Source organism: Mustelus asterias, chromosome 4, assembly GCF_964213995.1.
Source record: "Mustelus asterias chromosome 4, sMusAst1.hap1.1, whole genome shotgun sequence".
NCBI lineage: Eukaryota > Metazoa > Chordata > Chondrichthyes > Carcharhiniformes > Triakidae > Mustelus > Mustelus asterias.
In genome coordinates, this window is record NC_135804.1 from 55,708,102 (window position 1) to 55,728,340 (window position 20,239).

General features: G+C 42.1%; 1 protein-coding gene across 3 annotated transcripts in view; it reads left to right on the forward strand.

Moving 5' to 3' along the window:
* The first annotated feature begins 1,941 nt into the window (after nucleotides 1-1,941).
* cbfb (core-binding factor subunit beta) overlaps nucleotides 1,942-20,239 on the forward strand; it is a 95,097-nt gene continuing 76,799 nt past the window's right edge. For all 3 annotated transcript variants that reach the window (XM_078211069.1, XM_078211067.1, XM_078211068.1), the window contains exons 1-3: nucleotides 1,942-2,188; nucleotides 2,460-2,546; nucleotides 6,384-6,500. In XM_078211069.1, the coding sequence (XP_078067195.1) occupies nucleotides 2,111-2,188; nucleotides 2,460-2,546; nucleotides 6,384-6,500 (282 nt within the window). In that variant the 5' untranslated portion in view covers nucleotides 1,942-2,110. The remainder of the gene's footprint in view (nucleotides 2,189-2,459; nucleotides 2,547-6,383; nucleotides 6,501-20,239) is intronic.

The following is a 20,239-nucleotide window of genomic DNA, read 5'->3' on the forward strand; positions in this document are numbered from 1 at the left end:
CACCAGGACCTTTTACGGCTGCGACACAACCTCCCTGTTTTTAAACTCCATCCCCCTAGCAATGAAGGACAAAATTCTATTTGCCTTCTTAATTACCTGCTGCACCTGCAAACCAACTTTTTGTGATTCATGCACAAGGACACTCAGCATGCTGCGATTTTTTACCACTTAAATAATAGCCCATTTTGCTGTTATTCCTATCAAAATGGATGATTTCACATTTACCAATATTGTACTCCATCTGCCAGACCCTTGCCCACTCACTTAAACTATTTATATCCCTCTGCAGTCTTTCAGTGTCCACTGCACACTTTGCTCTTCGTGTCATCTGCGAACTTTGATACATGACACTTGGCTCCCAACTCCAAATCATCGATGTAAGTTGTGGTCCCAACACTGTTCCCTGAGGCACACCACTAGCCACTGATCGCCAACCAGAAAAACATTCATTTATCCCCACTCTTTGCTTTTTGTCAGTTAGCCAATCCTCTATCCATGCTAATACATTACCATAATGCTGTGCACCTCTATCTTGATGTGGAGATGCCGGCGTTGGACTGGGGTAAACACAGTAAGAAGTTTAACAACACCAGGTTAAAGTCCAACAGGTTTATTTGGTAGCAAAAGCCACACAAGCTTTCGGAGCTCTAAGCCCCTTCTTCAGGTTAGTGGGAATTCTGTTCACAAACAGAGCATATAAAGACACAAACTCAATTTACATGAATAATGGTTGGAATGCGAATACTTACAACTAATCAAGTCTTTAAGAAACAAAACAATGTGAGTTTGTGTGGTTTTTGCTACCAAATAAACCTGTTGGACTTTAACCTGGTGTTGTTAAACTTCTTACCACCTCTATCTTATGCAGCAGCCTTTTGTGCAGCACCTTGTTGAATGCCTGCTGGGGAGGCGATGAATGGCAGGAGGCTGCTGAATGGGCTCTCCAGCTTGCTAATTGTATTATGAATCCTATTTGCCTTCATGTCTGGCGGGAATCCCAAGTTTTAGCCAACAGCCCATTCATCAGGCCATCAAATTCCCGTGGGCTGTCTGATGGGGCTGGAAACCACCCCCCTCCCCTGTCTGTTCCTCTGATGTAAATATGTTTGCAATCTCAGTGGGGGTTGACATTTGTAGTCAGTCGGTCACGATAGGGAGGGGCAAAGTTGTAAAAAAACAAGGATGCAGAATTTTAAAATCGAGGTGTTGCCAGACCAGGCGCACGTGTAGGCCAGTGAGCATGCGAATCATAGGGTAATGGAACTTGGTGCAATTTCAGATAGGAGCAGCAGAGTTTAGATGAGCTCAGGTTTGTGGAGGGTGGAGATGGAAGTCCGGGCATGGGCATGGGAATTGTCAAGTTTACAGGAAACCAAAATGTGGATGAGTTTCAGCAGCAGATGAGCTGAGGCAGGAAGTTAGAAAGTAAAATTAAGATCTATATTTAAATATAAGGAACTCCCAAAACACAACTGGAAGTGTAGTACAGTTATAATGTCGGGATAAAGCACGCTGCGTATAGCAACAGGTAACTATCACTGGTGGGAATCAGGAATGCAACAGGCTGTTTGCCTCTGTAGGTGTAATTGGAGTTAGCTTTGGAGACTGCAGTCCCATTAAATGGATTCTTTTATTAGTTTATGCAGAATGCATGTTGCTGCTCTTTGCAAGTTATCGTGTTAGTGCATGAATACTTTGTGCTGTGGCGGGGTATGCCAGGAATGAGCGGAACATGTCAGCACCGAGTTCCCGCTGGCCACTTCCGAGTCTGTTCGGCGCCGCACTGCCTGCTAGAGCGTTCGGCAAACATCGTCAAATTACGACCGTTTCCGATCCCTTCGATATAGACTAATAGCTGTGCTGAGCAGTCCAATGAAAAGCTGCGCGTTGCGGGATGTATGTAAATCAAGGGAGGGCGGGGCGAGTGTGCGCTTGCGTGCTGCTGGCGCCCGCTGTCTGTGAATGGTGCAGTGAGTGAAGTTCCCGGGGGAGGAAGTGAGAGCGCGAGAGGTGCTGCCCGCGAGCTTGGAGGAAGTGAGTGCGCGCCAGTGAGTGAGGGAGCTCGAGCCGGCAGCAGCGAGTCGGACACTCAGCGAGAGAACCGGGAAAGATGCCGCGAGTTGTCCCCGATCAGAGGAGCAAGTTCGAGAACGAGGAGTTCTTCCGCAAACTTAGCCGGGAATGCGAGGTGAGAAGCCGGGCTCGGCTGGAGCGGACTGGGAGGGTGGAGTGCGCTGCGCGGGGAAAGTTTACCCGAGTTGCCGCTCGGCTGAGAGGAGGTGTATGTGGGAGGAGAGGCCGGGGCCGGAGAACATATGGCCTGGTGCTCTCAATGCTGAGGTCGAAAGTTTTCCCCCGGTCTCGGGAGAGGCGTTGGGGAGGGTTCCCGAGTGCCGCCGGGGCGCCCTCTCGCACAGGCGACCGTTTTAACTTTTTATCTGATTATCTTTCCCTCACAGATTAAATACACAGGTTTCCGCGACCGGCCGCACGACGAGAGACAGATGCGGTTTCAGAACGCGTGCAGGGACGGCAGGTCTGAGATTGTGAGTACTAAAACTCATCCTCACTTTGTTATCGGCGCCAACAAAACGCAGACAATACCTGACATCAAATAGCTTGGCGAGGAGCGGCACCCATAAAACTGCCCCAAGAGTCAGGCAGTCAACCCACACGGCTTCTCTACATTGTCACTTGACATAGAATGAAGTAAACGTTGAAACGGGTAGCCAGCATGCAGAGAAGGCAAAAGGCAGGTGAACTAGTGGTTTGGGTGGCATTCTCCGTCAGTATGCCAGTGGAGTTAACCTTTTTTTCGGATGCTGTATGTCCGCAGCATTTAACGTTTATATTTCTGATCTTTCACGATAATATTCTTTGACCAAGAGATGTATTTTTAAAAAACTCATGACATCTAAATTTTGCATCTGGAATTAGGTGGGCACAGTACAGTCCCGGATGGGATAAAGTTCACATTGGCCTATTTTGCAATGAATTAGTTTAAATGAGCTACCTCCTAAGGATGAAACTGGATAATTAAGATACTGAGCAAATGCTTTTTCTCCTGACTGATCTGTCAATATGAATTACATTTGGAGCTGCCAAACATTTTTTTTGGTCCTCTTGGGAATGGCAGCTTCCCTCATGCAGAAAAATAATTGGAGACTCGAATATTATTTGTTTGAATTCAGTGGCATTGCATAACTTTTAGACCTTTATGCTCCACTTCTTTGTCTTTATTTAATGTTTGCAGATGCATAAGGGTCATCAAATCTTAATTCCGTTCACAAAGCATATTTAAAAGTATATTTCTCAAGCACTGATACAGGCAAGCAAGATTTCACCCCAGGCAAGTGTTTCATTAGCTCAGATAAATTTATCTCAGAAATGTACTTTTTTGACAGTGCTGGGATGCAGTTATATAGACCTGATTCTGTGGCTGTATTCATGTCCAGAGGGAACTTGTGAATTAAGTGTCATTTTGATTCAAGCACTGCTAACATTGGGGAATTTACAGGGAATAGGAAATTTTGGTAGGGAGCTTGGTATCAATTGGGCCTCATTGCTGCCACTAAGATCTGCATAAGTTTTTATGATAAATTGATGAAATTTGAGAAAGTAAGTCAAAATAACCTATTTTACAATATATGGTTATTTTATGCTCAATTTACTTGCATACCATAGGATATTTAGTCAACCTCTATGAAATTCTGGGTAAAATAAAGTTTCACAAATGTGAAATCTTTCTTGCATGAACACATTTTCATAACTTTCTTAAATGCGGATTCCTTCATTAGGTTGAATCCAATCATCCGTATCCCAGTCATATTTGAGGTTACAAGCAGCACTGACAGGCTGTCTGATTGTGGAGGATATCTTGGCCAAGCACAATCTTGTCATCTTGTAGCATTTGTACATAAACATTCCAGTAGGGATTGCTGCAATAGTAATCATATTGTCACAGTACACAGTGTAACCCATCAAATCAATGCTTATGCTTTCTATAAGTGTGCCACCTAGCCTAATCCCATGCTTCCATGTGCTTTAAATCTGATTGTTTTTTAAAAATTAATTAATTCCCTTTTGAGACCATTTGGACTCTGCTTGAATGACAACTTATGATAAAAGTTCCACTCTGCAGTGTTTCTCTTCTATCGCTGGGTGTTTTGGAAAATTAACATTCGTGCCATGTGTCAAGCAGTTAATATATCCCAACAGTGAATGACATTACCATTGTCTCTCTGGGATCACCATAGACTCGAAACTTAACTGGGCCAGCCACATAAACGTGGTGGTTGCGAGAACAGGTGGGAAGATGGGCATTCTGTGAAAAATGATTTTCCTCCTAATTTCCCAGAGCCTTTCCACTATCTAAAAGGCACAAACTAGGAGTGTGCTGGAATGCTCCAAGCTTGTCAGGATGAGTGGTGCTCCAACACCTGTTGAAACTAAAAGTCACCCAGAACAAAGCACTGTACCATGGCTAAGGCGGAATTATCTAAAAGATGTACCACACCAATTTGCTGAGGTTTCTTAATAGCCCCTCCCAAGCTAAATGATTTCTACCACCGAGAAAGATGAGGGCAACATGCATGTGGGAACACTACCTCCATGTTAAATACCATACTGATTTTGAAATGTATCACTTCCTTTATTGTTGCTGCATCAAACTTCTGGGACTCATTCCCTAATTATAATGGGAATAGCTTCATCAATAGAGTGTAGCAATGAAGGGCTTTAAGGGCATTTGGGGATGGCCAAAAAATGCTGCCCTCTGCCCAAATTCCATGAATGAATTAAAATAAAATGGTAACACCCTTACCACGGTTGCAGCTGAGATCAGATAATCCATCACATCAGGATCAAATATGAACACTCCTACTATGTCAATCTGAGGCATGCCTCAAAAACTTTGACTGTAAGCTGTCAGGATGGTCCATGTAAAGAATAACTTTGCTATTCCAGAGGTAAAATATGGTTTTTAACTTTCAATGATGTTTCCTCACCTAGACTATATACCATTCCCCATCTGTGGGGACCAACAGCTGTCATCTTTTTGATCTGGCTATTGGACTGTGAAAAGGAGTCCATTGCAACTTTCTAACATGGTTGCAATCAAAAACTCATCCCCCTGTATCTTTCTGATCTGTAACATTGAATGACGAAGTTCCGTGTACTGCACTGCTCTTCTGAGCCATTCATCATTGAAATTCACAAGCTTTTAGTTGGAATGTTTGCCATTTTTAATCTAACGTTTTCCATCAAGCAGTTAAGGAAGGCCATTTCTCCTTTTTAGATGAGGGGATAGTAAATATTTTGCCAAGAACAAAATACAGTGGATGTTCATGTCTGGCAGCATCTATGGAGAGAGAAATGGGGTGAATGTTTCAGGTTGATGATCTTCATTAGAAACAAAAGCATGAAAGGTCATTTGACCTGAAAGGTTAACTCAGTTTCTCGCTTCAGATTCTGCCAGACCTGCGTATTTACAGCATTTTCTGTAAATCTTGTGTTTGGCCTTTCCTCTATTTTTGCACAATGGCAAGTCTGTTCGTTAGCTGTTTTATGATCTGATTTTAAAAAATAATAGCAACTATTTATGGGGCAGACTTGTAGAAGCATCAATGCATTAAATAGATTCAGTTGATGTTACATGTGTAAATATAGTTTGCTAAAATGAATCCTGGGCAGACTCCAATCCAAAATTGAGCACAGGATACAGCACTTGTATTCCTGTGTTGAAGAATTGATGCAGAGATTTGGTCTCTTTGAAACATGTTGGTTATTTTGTACATTTGTTTTATGGCTCGTCCTTCTACATTTTCTTTCACTGTCATTTCTCTTCCCAACTTTGCAGCATGCTCTCTACCTTCCCGTCAAACCCCCTACCCCTCTCCCCACCCCCCACTGGACAGCTTGACATTTGCACTGCACAGATCATGCTGTAATACCAAATTCAATCCCATAACATTCATTGAAGGGGTGCATAACTGATTGCTATTAGTATTATAAAAGTCTCCCTTCCTGATTTCATTTGATCTTGTCTTGGTGGAAATAATTGTCATTGTATGTTTAGCTTTACAAAATGCATAATTATTCTGGGCAGTGACTAAGTTAACTAATGCCTGGCTTATTGATTAGTGCAGTATCCCATGCTATCGACATATTCTGGGCTGTGTGTCAAAGAAGAATCAGATGCCTGTAACTGTACACTTCAGAAATGATGAGTCCATGTTTTATCATGTAATTTCAGAGTTTGAAGTATACAGTGCCGCCTGGCAGACTATAACCTCGGGACGTAGCACTGATGTAAAAAATAAATGACTGCATAATTTATTTAAAGTCCTGTTCTCTAATACAGTTTCTATTGATTTTTCTGAAAGGCTTTTGTGGCCTCTGGAACCAATCTATCTCTGCAATTTTTTCCGGCAAATTGGCATGGAGAACAGCGACAGACACCCACACGGGAGTATGTAGACTTTGAGCGTGATGCAGGCAAGGTAAGAAACTTGTCCCGACATTCTTGTGAGTGGGAGAAATCCAGATATTCTAGACTGCACAGTGCTATATAGGTGTTTTTTAATGTTTTTAAAATGAACTGGGAATTGTTTTATACTGTCTGAATATTTGCTCAAATGTGCTAAATGTTTACAGTATGGTGAAGTAATTAGCCAAATTTAAAATAATTAGCTATATAGCCGGAACAATGGATATAAACAGTTGGGATTTTGCTGAATCTATAGTGTACCTGTTGGACGACAATGAGTACTGCAAGTACTTCTGGTAATTGGGATATAAACAAGATTTGCAAACATTGGTGAGAGTACTGAGAAGGCCAAGTATTATTATTTTGAAACCAAAAGAGAAAATGCTGGAAAATCTCAGCAAGGTTGGTGGTGTTGTGGATAGTGTAGAGGGATGTCAGCAGTTGCAATGAGACATAGATAAGATGCAAGACTGGGCAGAGAAGTGGCAGATGGACTTCAACCCAGATAAGTGTGTGGTGGTTCATTTTGACAGGTCGAATAGGATGAAAGAATATAATATTGAGGGTAAGACGCTTGGCAGTGTGGAAGATCAGAAGGATCTTGGGGTCTGGGTTCATAAGATGCTCAAAGCAGCGTCGTAGGTAGAGGCTGTGGTTAAGAAGACGTATGGAATACTGGCCTTCATCAATAGAGGAATTGAGTTTAGAAATCGGAGATAATGCTGCAGCTGTATAGGACCCTGGTCAGACCCCACCTGGAGTACTGTGCCCAGTTCTGGTCGCCTCATTACAGAAAGGATGTGGAAGCCATAGAAAGGGTGCAGAGGAGATTTACAAGGACGTTGCCTGGATTAGGTGGCATGCCTTATGAGGATAGGTTGAGAGAGCTCGGTCTTTTCTCCTTGGAAAGGCGAAGGATGAGAGGTGAGAGATGTATAAGATGTTGAGGGGTATTGATAGTGTGGATTCTCGGAGGCTTTTACCCAGGGCTGAAATGGTTGCCACAAGAGGTCACAGGTTTAGGGTGCTGAGGAGATGTTAGGGGTAAGTTTTTCACTCAGAGGGTGGTGGGAGCGTGGAATCGGCTGCCAGTAGTGGTGGTGGAGGCGGATTCGATAGGGTCTTTTAAGAGACATTTGGATAAGTTCATGGAAGTTAGTAAGATAGAGGGTTATAGGTAAGCCTAGTAGTTAAGGACATGTTCGGCGCAACTTGTGGGCCGAAGGGCCTGTTTGTGCTATAGCTTTTCTATGTTCTAAGTCTGGCAGCATCTGTAAGGAGAGAAAAGAGCTGATGTTTCAAGTCCAGATGACCCTTTGTCAAAACTAAAAGGCATAGAGAGTGGGAGATATTTATACTGCAGGGGGAGAGAATGAAAGATGATAGCCATAGAAACCAGGGGAAAGAGAAGAAAAATGAAGAAAGCCAATAAAGAAATAAAAAGTAGAAAACAGTAAAAAATTAAACAAAATAGAATAAAAACAAAGGGGGCCAAGGTGGGGTAGAGCAATCATCTGAAGTTGTTGAATTTAATGTTGAGACTGGTATAAGGCTGTAAAGTGCCTAGCCGGAAGATGAGATGCTGTTCTTCCAGCTTGTGTTGAGCTTCATTGGAACATTGCAGCAAGCCAAGGACACACATGGGCATGGGAGCAGGATCATATGTTAAAATGACAAGCAACAGGAAGGTCAGGGTCCTGATTGTGCACAGACTGAAGTTGTTCAGCAAAATGATCTCTCCGATATAGGGGAGACCACATTGGGAGCAGCGAATGCAATACATCAAGTTGAAAGAGGTGCAAGTGAAACGCTGCTTAACCCAGAATGAATTTTTTGGACCTTGGATGGTGAGCAAAGAAGAGGTAAAGGGACAGGTGTTACACCTTCTGCGATTGCATGGGAAGGTGCCATGAGTTACAGGAGAGGTGTTGAATATAGTGGAGGAGTGGAGTAGGTTATCCCGGAGAGAATGGTCTCTGCAGAATGCTGACAGGGTGAAGGGAAGATGTGTTTGGTGGTGGCATCACGCTGGAATTGGCGAAAATGGGGGAGGATTATGCTTTGCATGCGGAGGCTGGTGGGGTGAAATGTGAGAACAAGGGAAACTCTATCCTGTTGTGGGAGGGGAGGGGGTGAGGGTCGTGACGTAGGAGATGGGCTGCACGCTGTTGAGGGCCCTGTCGACAACTGTAGATGGGAATCCACGGTTGAGGAAAAAGAAGCACATATCAAAAGCACCATTTTGGAAAGTGGCATCATTGGAACAAATGCGACAGACAATGGAGCTGAGAGAAAGGGCTGGAGTCCTTATAGGATGTGGGGTGTGAAGAGCTGTAGTCCAGATTGCTGTGGGAGTCAGTGGGCTTGTACTGGATATTGGTAGTCTATTGTAGGAAATGGAGACAGAAAGGTTAAGGAAGGGAAATGTCTGAGATGGATCAGGTGAAGGCGATGGAGGGGTGGAAACTGGAAGTGAAGTTGATGAATTTTTTGAGGTCTGGACAAGAGCATGAAGCGGCACCAAAATAGTCGTCGATGTACTGGTAAAGAAGTTGTGGGAGGGGACCTATTTAGGCCTGGAACAAGGAATGTTCCACATACCGCATAAAATGACCAGCATTGCTAGGACCCATGTGGGTACCCATTGTTACTCCTTTGGTTTGGAGAAAGTGGGATGAGTCAAAGGAGTAGTTGTTGAGAGATAGAACAAGTTCAGCCAGGCAGAGGAGAGTGGTGATAGATGGGAATTGTTCAAGCCTTTTTTCAAGAAAGAAGCGAAGAGCTCTCAGGCTGTCCTGGTGGAGGTGTAGAGAAATTGCACATACTTGTTAAATAGGAGGCAGTTAGGGCCTGCGAACTGGAAGCTGTCAATATGACGCAGGGCATCAGAGGAATCCCGGATGTAGGTGGGAAGGGAATGGACAGGGGAGTGAGGGTGGAGCTAAGGTAAAAGGAAATAAGTTCAGTGAGGCAGGGGAGTACGTTGCCACAATGGGCCTACCAGGACAGTCCTTTTTGTGGATTTTGGGAAGTAGATAGAAGTGGGCTGTCCGGGGTTGGGAGACTGAGGTTGGAAGGTGTGTGTGCGTGTGTTCAGTACGCCAGACGACAACAGCACCCCCTCTGTCAGCAGATGTGATGACAATATCAGGGTTGTACCCGAGGGAGCGAAGGGCGGTAAGTTCGAGGGGGGCAGAGGAATTGAGACGGCCAATGTCCCACCAACAGTTCCCAATAAAAAGTTTGAAAGATGGGAGGATTCTTGCCCAAAGACGTCGGCACGGAGGGCTGGGGCTAGAAGAGATGGAGGTCAAGGGATTGAAACTGGTGGAGGGCCTGGGATGTGCAGTGGTGTTGGTAAGTTGTTGAAGCTTGCGTTCCTTTACACCTGCAAGAAACAAGAAAAGTTTTTTGTTGAGACGTCGAATGATGCGGAGGATGAAATGAAACTGGGGGCAGGGACAACTTTGAGAGAGTAAGACGGTGTTGCTGGAGAGAGATGTCGAGTGTCTTCATGTGGCGGCGCATGGAACTGTGTGACTTTCAGGATGCGGCAATAACAGCTGTTCGAAGAATGTTGTATATCCTGGAGGTACCTGTAATCCTGGAGGTTGCATGCGGAGTGGAATTTGAGTTGAAATCCATGTGGAATAAGAAGGAGACGAAGACAGTCACTGAGGAAGGAAATGTGGTTATGGAAGCGAGTCTTGGTAAATACCTTGTCCTACATACAGAAATGGAAAGTAGTGAAAGTGGATGGGGGGGGGGGCGAAATATACGGAAATCCTGTTGGAGAGAAGAACAGTACTTCTCCAGGGTAGGCATTCTTGGAAGAAAAGTGGCAGTGAGTTAAACACTGGATAAAAGTAAATTACTGTAGATGCTGGAATCTGAAACCAAAAGAGAAAATGCTGGAAAATCTCAGCAGGTCTGGCAGCATCTGTAAGCTGTAAGGAGAGAAAAGAGCTGAGGTTTCGAGTCCAGATGACCCTTTGTCAAAGCTACAAGGCATAGAGAGTGGGAGATATACTGCAGGGGGGAGGGAATGAAAGATGAGTCATAGCCATAGAAACCAGGGGAAAAGACTGCTAATAGCTGCCCACAGAGAATAAAGGGTGTGAATGGCCAAACGGCAGAGAAGCTGTAAGCTGTGACAGATGAAGATGTTAGGGGGGAGGAGGGAGGAATGGAACAGAGATAGAATGTAAAAAAGGGGAAGCGGGGGAAAGAAAAGGTAAGGGAAGTGGGGGAAAGAAAAATGAAGAAAGACAATAAAGAAATAAAAAGATAGCAAACAGTAAAAAATTAAAACATGGGGTAGAGAAAATCATCTGAAATTGTTGAATGCGATGTTGAGACCGGAAGGTCATTTTTGCCAAGTGTATTTTAATGAACTACATGGAGAGACTTTTTAAAAATTCATTTGTGGGGTGTGGGTGTCGCTGGCTGGACAGCGTTTATTGTCCATTACTAACTCCCTCCATTTCAAATAGCATTTGGGAGTCAACCACATTGATGTGGTTTTGGAGTCACATGTAGGCCAGCCAAACCAGGTAAGGATGGCAGATTTCCTTCCCTAAAAGACATTAGTGAACCAGATTGGGGCGGCACGGTAGCACAGTGGTTAGCACTGCTGCTTCACAGCTCCAGGGTCCCGAGTTCGATTCCCGGCTCGGGTCACTGTCTGTGTGGAGTTTGCACATTCTCCTCGTGTCTGCGTGGGTTTCCTCCGGGTGCTCCGGTTTCCTCCCACAGTCCAAAGATGTGCAGGTTAGGTTGATTGGCCAGGTTAAAAAAAAAAAATTACCCCTTAGAGTCCTGAGATGCGTAGGTTAGAGGGATTAGCAAGTAAATATGTGGGGGTAGGGCCTGGGTGGGATTGTGGTCGGTGCAGACTCGATGGGCCGAATGGCCTCCTTCCGCACTGTAGGGTTTCTATGATCTATGAGATGGGTTTTTAATGACAATCGACAATGGTTTCATGGTCATCGTTGGACATTTTAATTCCATATTTTTCATTGAATTCAAATTTCACTGTCTGCCCTGGTGGGATTTGAACTGGGGTCCCTAGATCTTGCCTGGTTCTCTGGATTACTTGTCCAGTGGTAATATCACTATGCCTCTGCCTCCTCTTAGTCATTTTTACAGATGGAATAATACAAATATATTAGCTGTATTGAATACATTATTTTAGAATTATGAATATAGTCGCAATGATCATAAATATGAAATAGCAAAATATAAACTTAAATTGGATAATAATCATAGAATCATTACAGCACAGAAGGAGGCCATTCAGTCTGTCAGGTCCATACAGCTCGTCCCACTTGGGTATCTTTCACTAACTTCATTGCAGTGTTAATGTAAGCTGACTTGTGACACTAATAAATAAACTTAAAACTTCACCCACCTTTTCACTTGTAGCCTTGTAATTTTCTTTTCCTCAAGATAATGATCGATTGGATCTGCCTGCAGTACATTCCAGATCCTAACCACTTTTTTGCCCATGGTTCTTTTGCCATTTGCCTTAAATTGGTGTACTCTGGTTCTCGACCCTCCTGTCTACTCTGTCCTTGCTGTTCGTCATTTTGAACACCTCCGTCAAATGTTATCTCCACCTTCTTAAGGTGAATGACCCATCTCCGATCTGTCCGTCTAAGTGAAATCCCTCATCCCTGGAATCATTCTCAGATCTTTTATGTGTTCAGTCTAATCCTTTACAACTTTCCTAACATTGTCCCTTTCTTATCTGCCACTTTCAATGAGTTGTGCATATGTACCCCCAAGTCCTTCTGTTCTTGTATGCCTTTTTTAGAATTGTTCCTTTAATATGTATTGCTTTTCCTTATTCTTCCTACCAAAATGCATCACTTCTTCCCATTAAATTTCACCTGTCAACTGTCAGTCCGTTCTACTAGCCTAGGCCCCCTTGAAATTTCTCAGTATCCTTTTCACAGTTCATAGTTGTAAGTATTGTGTCACCGACACAATTTGTACACCCAAGTCTAGGTAATCAATCTCGATCAAGGAAAGCAGAGGCCCTACCTGACCCCTGGGGAGCCCCATTATATACTTCCTTTTTCTGGGTTCACTACTTCACTTCTGTTTCCTATTATTATTATTATTATTTTTATTATGACAACACAGTGGCTAGCACTGCTGCCTCACAGCACCAAGGACCCGGGTTCAATTCAGGCCTCGGGTCACTGTCTGTGGAGTTTACACATTCTCCTCGTTTCTGCATAGGTTTCCTCCGGGTGCTCCGGTTTCCTCCCACAGTCCAAAGATGTGCAAGTTAGGCTGATTGGCCATGCTAAATAGCCCCTTTCGTATCGGGGTAAATAAGTGGGGTTATGGGGATAGGGCCTGGGTGGGATTGTGGACGGTGCAGACTCGATGGGCCAAATAACCGCCTCCTGCTCTGTAAGGATTCTATGATTCAGTCAACTTTGTATCCATGCTTCCATTGTCCCTTTTATTCTATGGATTTTGACTTTGCTTACAAGCCTATTATGTGGCATGTCGTTTTCAAGTGCCCATACACCACATCGACTATATGAACCTTATCAAAAAACTCAAGCTGATGAAACATGATTTTCCCATTGAGTCATGCTGACTTACTTTGATTAATTTACATTTATCCAAGTGACAATTTGCACCATCTTATCATTAAAAGCTTTTATACCACTGAGGTTAAGCTGACTTGTTATAGTTGCTGGGCTTATCCTTCCAACTCCTTTTGAAAAGGAGCGTAACGTTTGCAATTCTCCAGTCCTTTGGCACCACCCCGTATCTAAGGAACATTAGAAAATTGTGGCCAGTGCAATTTTCAGATGCATCTGATCTGGTTCTGGTAACATATCAGTTTTAAGTATAGCCAACCATTCTCATAACTTTTATCAATCTTTAACCCACTCAGTATCCCATCCACTTCCTCATTCACTGACTTTGTGTCCAGGAATAGTTAGTGCCCAGTCCTGTCTTTTTTTTGAGCCAGGTTTCTGTTATCACCAAAATATCATATTCACACATGGCTATCCATGCTGGCAGCTCACCAACCTTTTTTACCACAAACTGTGTTCAAATATAGGCAAAGTCTCATTGCATTCCCTCAATTCTGTCCTCAACTGATACCTTATTATGTCATTATCTGGTGCTATCTATCTCAATTTTTTTGTGCATTTTGTTTTCCTTCTCTAATGTTACTTACCGGTTCCCATCTCTCTGCCAACTCGGTTTAAATCTTTCCCAATAGTACTAGCAAATTGCCCCACAAGGACGTTGATCTCTGCCCTGCTCAGGTGCAACCCACTCGACCTGATCAGGTCCCATCTCTCCCAAGGCCAGTCCTAATTTTGCGGGAATCTAAAGCCCTTTTTCCAGTACCACTTCTGTAGTCGAGCATTAATTTGCTTCTTCCTGTTTCTGTACTCACCAGCATGTGGCACCAGGAATAATCTGGAAATTATGACTTTTGAGGTCCTACTTGCTGTTATCTTTTGTAGCTTCCTAAAATCTAACTGCAGGACCCTCTTTCTATATTGTTGGTACCAATATGGAACATGAGTGCTGGTGATTCAATGTCTCCCCTCAATATAAAAGCAAAATACTGTGTATGCTGGAATCTGAAACAAAAATAGGAAATGCTGGGAAATCTCAGCAGTCTGACAGCATCCGTGGAGTGAGGATAGAGCCGACGTTTCGAGTCTGGATGACCCTTCGTCAGAGCTTTGCAGCATCTTAGTGACATCCTTGGTCTTGGTACCATTGTGCCATCTTGGATTCATGTCTTTGACCAAAGAAAGTCTTATCTGTTCCTCTAACTAATAGAATCCCCAACTAGTATTGTTTTCCGAATCTTCTTCCTGCATCCTTGTATAGCCAAGCTATCTTTGGTGATTTGGACTTGGCTCTAGCTGCACTCATGAGAGGGATCATCACTTTCCACCAGCGTTCAGAGGTTCCTGGGCTAACTGTTTTGTCCTCTTTGACTGCATGTGGTCAACCACATCCTTGCTGCCTGTATACCTTGGCCCTAATTTAGGTTTACTGTGCCTATATGTGAACACACAGTTTGTGGTAAATAAGGTTGTTGAACTGCAGGCACAGATAACCATGTGGGAATGTGATATTTTGGTGACAACAGAAATCTGGCTCAAAAAAGGCAGGACTGGGCACTAACTATTCCTGGATAAAAAGTCAGTGAAAGAGGAGGTGATGATCTGCAGAATTGTGTTATCCATTAAACTCTCAGCTTTGTGGACACAGCATAGGGACTCCAGCTGCTGTTCAAGCTCCAAAACCTGAGCTTCAGCTGATACTCCCTGCACAGCATATTGAAAGTATCCTGGAATTCCTATGTAGAACAGGATATGCAATCCATGGGACCGTGGTGCCCTATCCTGCCATGTTATCCAGACTATTAACTAACTAATCAGGAATAAGCTGAAGACTTAACTTGATACACCAATCAGTTGTTTCCCTTATACTGACATCACTTTATTTGTAGGGAGTTAACTTAAATGCTTTTCTTAGCTCTTATTATCTTTATTCCTCGGATTTTAATTAACTGAGAAATTCCGACCCTTTTCAAGTTACAATGTCTTGCTATTTAATTTTAACTTCTCCCGAATTTGATTAATTGGAACACTGATAAATTAACAAATTGACTTCAGTTTTTATACTAGTTGATGGAGTTGAACTTAATGGTTAATTAATTTAAATTAAAAGCTTAACATTATACTTACCCCCAAGTGAATCCTTGTTCTATGATGTCACTGTGATTTATGTTTCCTCCATTCAGTTCTGACCAGAGCTGCTTCAATCCCAGCCTCCTCCATGCTCTTTTTGCATAAAAGGTGACTAATTGGAATAATCTGCCTGCCATGGGTGATAAAAACAAAGTTGTATGCAAAACCAGGAGAATTGTAACAAGTGAGGGATGGAATTTGGTGGATTGAATTCATTTTTCATCCCGCACTTTTCAGCCATTTTAATGTAACTTTAAATCCGTAGCATTTTGTGGAACTAAAGTAGCATTTCTACCGATACAAGTTTATTTTTGTGACATTGTCTTCATTTCTTAGCATTTTAATAAAGGCAATTAAGATATTCCAAAGTAGCTTGTGTAGTTTCTCTATGATAGTGAAAATTTAAATCTTGAGCTCCAGAAATGACTTAGTTTTAGTTGATTTGAATTATTGTCACATGTACTGGGGTAGAGTGAAAAGTACTGTTTCTTGCGCAGTCAAAACATACCATTGATGAGGTGGATAGGGTGCAGAATATAGTATTGCAGTTACAAGTAGGGTGAAGAGAAAGTCAGCTTAATATATGATGGGACCATTCGAAAGTCTGAAAGCAGGGAAGATGTTCTTGAGTCTGTTGATAAAGTCTGAAAAGACGTATCTTTTTCCCGATGAAGGAGAATGAAAGAGAGAATGTCCAGGATGCATGCATTCCATAATTATGCTGGCTGCTTTTCCAAGGCAGTGGGATATGTAGATGGAGTCAGTGAATGAGAGATCGGTTTGCGTGATACTGGGCTACTTTCACAACCCTTTGTAGTTGTTTTTTGCAGTCTTGGTCAGAATAAGCTGTGATGCAACCTGATAGGAGGCTTTCTATGGTGCATCTGTAAAAATTGGAGAGAGTCATTGTGGACATGCCAAATTTCCGTAGCCTTCAGAGAAAATAGAGGCTTTGGTGAGCTTTCTTAATTATAGCATCGGCATGGAGGGTCCAGGACAGATAGCTCTCGACTATCTCCACATCATCACCGTTGATGTAGGCGGGCATGTCCTCCACTTTTTCCTGAAGTCAATGACTAGCTTCTTCGTTTTACTGACATTGTGGGAGACAATCTTGGTGTTACACCATTTTGCAAAATTTTCTATCTCTTTCCTGTACTCCGTCTCGTTAAAAATCAGTCCGCTTCAACAGTCAGTAATCCAGTTTTTGTCAGAACTAGGTGATTCCTAGAAAAGGGAATGACTCATTTCAGGTCAGCAAGAACTGGGTTTGATCGTAGAATACGTTAAATATTTGTAAATAAATACACAGATGGATGCAGTTGCAGTGGAATATCAGTGTATCATTCTTATACTATGTTTCACAAAGGCAAACATTTTCAAATTTGCATTTTTTAATGCTACCTTGGTTGTGGGTGGATCTCTAGGATCCATAATATGGCAGGTATTAGAAAATATATAAAAAGCCTGGGCTAGTCTGAGACAGTCGGCATGAAATTGTAATGGATACATTGTGTTGTAGATCATGTTTAAAAGTTAGTTGTGTTCTGAGAAAATGGCAATTTACAGGGTAAATATAAGAAACAATAGTGATGAGGAAATATGTTTTCATGCAGTGAGTGGTTAAGATCTGGAATGCTGTGCATGAGTGTGGTGGAGGCAGGTTTAATTAAAGCATTCAAAAGGGAATTATACTGTTGTTTAAAAAGGAAGTATATTCAGGGTTATGGGGAGAAAGTGGGAGACTGAAAGTTGGTGAGTTGATCATGCAGACACGATGGGCCAAATGGCGGCCTACTGCACTTTAACCGATTCTATGATGAATGCCATCCCTATATTTTTAAAGCTATTTAAGATGGCACTCAAGTGTTTGATCATGATCATAGATGTTAAAGAAACTACAATCGTGCAAATCTAGATGGCTATGCAAAAAATAGGTAGTAGAGAACAGCTGTTCCTTTTAAGATATGGGTAGCGATGTGCCCAAGGAATTTCTGCTGAAATTTCTTGCTTTTTCTATCTGATGTAATCAAAAGCACACAAGGAATTTCACTGAAGTTTACTTATGTTGCCGTATTGAGCATCAATAAATGGAAGATTGCAGGAGCACAATTTGCTTCTGAGTGGGGAAATAAGTGGCAGATGCAGTTCAGTGTTGAATGTGGGTGTGGTAACAAAACAGTGAGAGAGGACATTTACCTAAACAAGAATCTTGAGCATGGAGAATCCTTGTGGGAAGGATTTTAGAGTCATGTGAAAGGTACAGTAAAGATTCAATAGAATTATGCTCATAATCAGAGTTATAGCTATGGAGGCACACTGAAAAAATATATTTTATTTCGGGAAAGGGATTGAGGGAATTCAGTTTTGTAAGATAATGAAGGTTTGGATAAGGTAAAAGATTGGATTATGATTGGGAAAATGAAAGGAAAAAAGTTAAAGGATTGACCCCACTGAAAGTTAGAGATTCTAACATTCAAGAGAATAATTATTTGAAAAATAAGAACATTAAATTGTACCTAGACTTGAGTAATTTGATTTATAGAATCATAGAATCCTACAGTGCAGAAAGAGGCCATTCGGCCCATCAAGTCTGCACCAACCACAATCCCACCCAGGCCCTATCCACATATCCCTACATATTTACCCACTAACCCCTCTAACCTATGCATCCCGGGACACTATAAGGGGCAATTTAGAATAGCCAATCAACCTAGCCCGCACATCTTTGGACTGTGGGGGGAAACCGGAGCACCCGGAGGAAACCCACGCAGACACAGGGAGAATGTGCAAACTCCACACAGACAGCGACCCGAGCCGAGATTCGAACCCAGGTCCCTGGAGCTGTGAAGCAGCAGTGCTAACCACTGTGCTACCGTGCCGCCCCAACTTGACTGAGCCCATTTGACTGATGAGCATTTGAAAGTTCAGTGGACCGTTGCAATTTCTACAAAATCAAACCAATGTCAGCTGCAGGTAGTGCAAATTGGATGATATGGGTGTTGAGAGTTTATGCAATGTGTAAAAAGAGTTCTTCAGTGAGATGGTTACGTATTTGTGTAAGCAATAGATATTGAAGGAGCGTAATTATGGGGAAGTTGCTTTCTGCTTTAGCTTGTGGGTATTGTCCAAGACCAGTGGTTCACCTTTTAACTTCTAAACAAGTTTCTTTGCACCATTTACTTTGAATCTGGAAACAATTTCATGCTGCATGTTTTGATTTGTGACCTAAGAGCACTTTGCAGTAGAGTCTTGAGCTCAGCAGTTAAGTGCTTCATTTCAAATTGAATCACCCAAAGTTGTGCCCCAATATCTAATTTCATCCCTGATCAAAATTACAATTAATTATGATTACCCCAGAAATGTTGCATATTTTGTTCATTTTGTATTTTACTTTTAATACTCCTTTATACCCCATTTGAACTAGTTGTACAGAGTTGATTTCTGCTGTGAGAAGTAGGGAAACTGAAATAAGAACCAGCAGTACTGTGTTCACAACTCGGTTTTCTTTGCCATTTCTAATGTGAACCTATTTTGCATGTCATGAGTTCTATTTAAGTTGAAGTCTCTTTAAAATACACTGAAGGCGAGAAGGATTCAAGTTTAATAATCTATAAAGTGTGAAAATACTGTACCACAATGTACGCTCACTGGGTACAGCCACACCACCGGGAACTGAGTCTTGAAGTGGAGGAGGGTACTATCATGTTGATATTCCTCAATTGCATAAAAGCTTGAGTGACCTTGACTGGCAGAAACTGAACACTGCAACAGTGTAAAGTATTTTTCACCAGTCCGTTGGTTACAGAATATGTTTTTCTGTTTGGTCTTTTTTCTCCTCCCACTTCATTTGCTGTCTTTCCCGTTCTCAAAATATCCTGTCAATGGCAAGGAGAGGATAGGAACTCATTACACCAGTTATTATGGATAATACAAGGAGAATTCTGCAAATTTAGTGAAACAGAATTTAGTTGGATCTATAACAGGTGAGCAATTGCAGGTGTAACAAGGGAATTCACTGTTCTGTACATAAAACTATTCATTGATTCAAGTCTTCTTTATAAAACTATTTTTTTCCTGCCTATGTTAGCAAAGTTGAACAATATAATTTTTGGAGTATTAGCTGATGTAACTATTTTGTGTGATTAAATGGGCAGTATTTAAATCCTCATAAGCAATGTCTGGCTTGGGACCATGTATTCTGAGATGTCCTAAAGCATATTCTATGTTGTATTTGTTTGGTTTTTGTTTGAGTTTCTCTTGCTTTGAATTCGATCTCCAAACTGACCTTGCCAAGTGTAATTTCTGCTCCAATATGTTACTATTAGTGAGAGATGCTTGATAATTGGCTAATAAACTGTTGACCTTGTAGAATGAATAAACTGCAGGGGAAAACAATGAAAGTAGATTGAAAAGAAAGTACTGTATTTTGTAAAGTTAGAGCGAATGCAAATGCCCTCAGGAGCTGAATTCTTGGTTTCATGGTGTGGCTGTTGTAATAAGTCAACATGTTGGTATGCAAATCGTGGTTAATTACTGAAGTAATCAGGCAAAATGAGACTTGTTTTAATATTTTTAGTCCTACGTGTTTGGAACCTGAATGGGTCATGATGTGTTCAGATGGTTAACTCATTCAGCACATGGAAAGTTGCAGGGAATCATTGCATGCTCATTGGCAGTAAGAAATGCTTTTGTGATCCAAGTGCTTACTAATGTTGAGTAACATAGGATGGCCAATCTGACTAAAGCTGTGAACTTGTATGTACAGCATTATGGTTAGCAGTTTTAGATTCTAGAACTAGTCCAGGATGACTTTCTGTAACAACTCATTATTGTAATTCCCCCTTTTTAAATAAAGCAATTTGTATTTAGCACTCTTTTTTGCTACCTCTTGAATGGAAGTAGCATTTCAGAAGCTGGGCTCTGAGGCAAGTCCATTATACCTGTTTCTTAGAAAATACACCATCTTTTTGGCAGACTTATCCCCCCACACACACACACA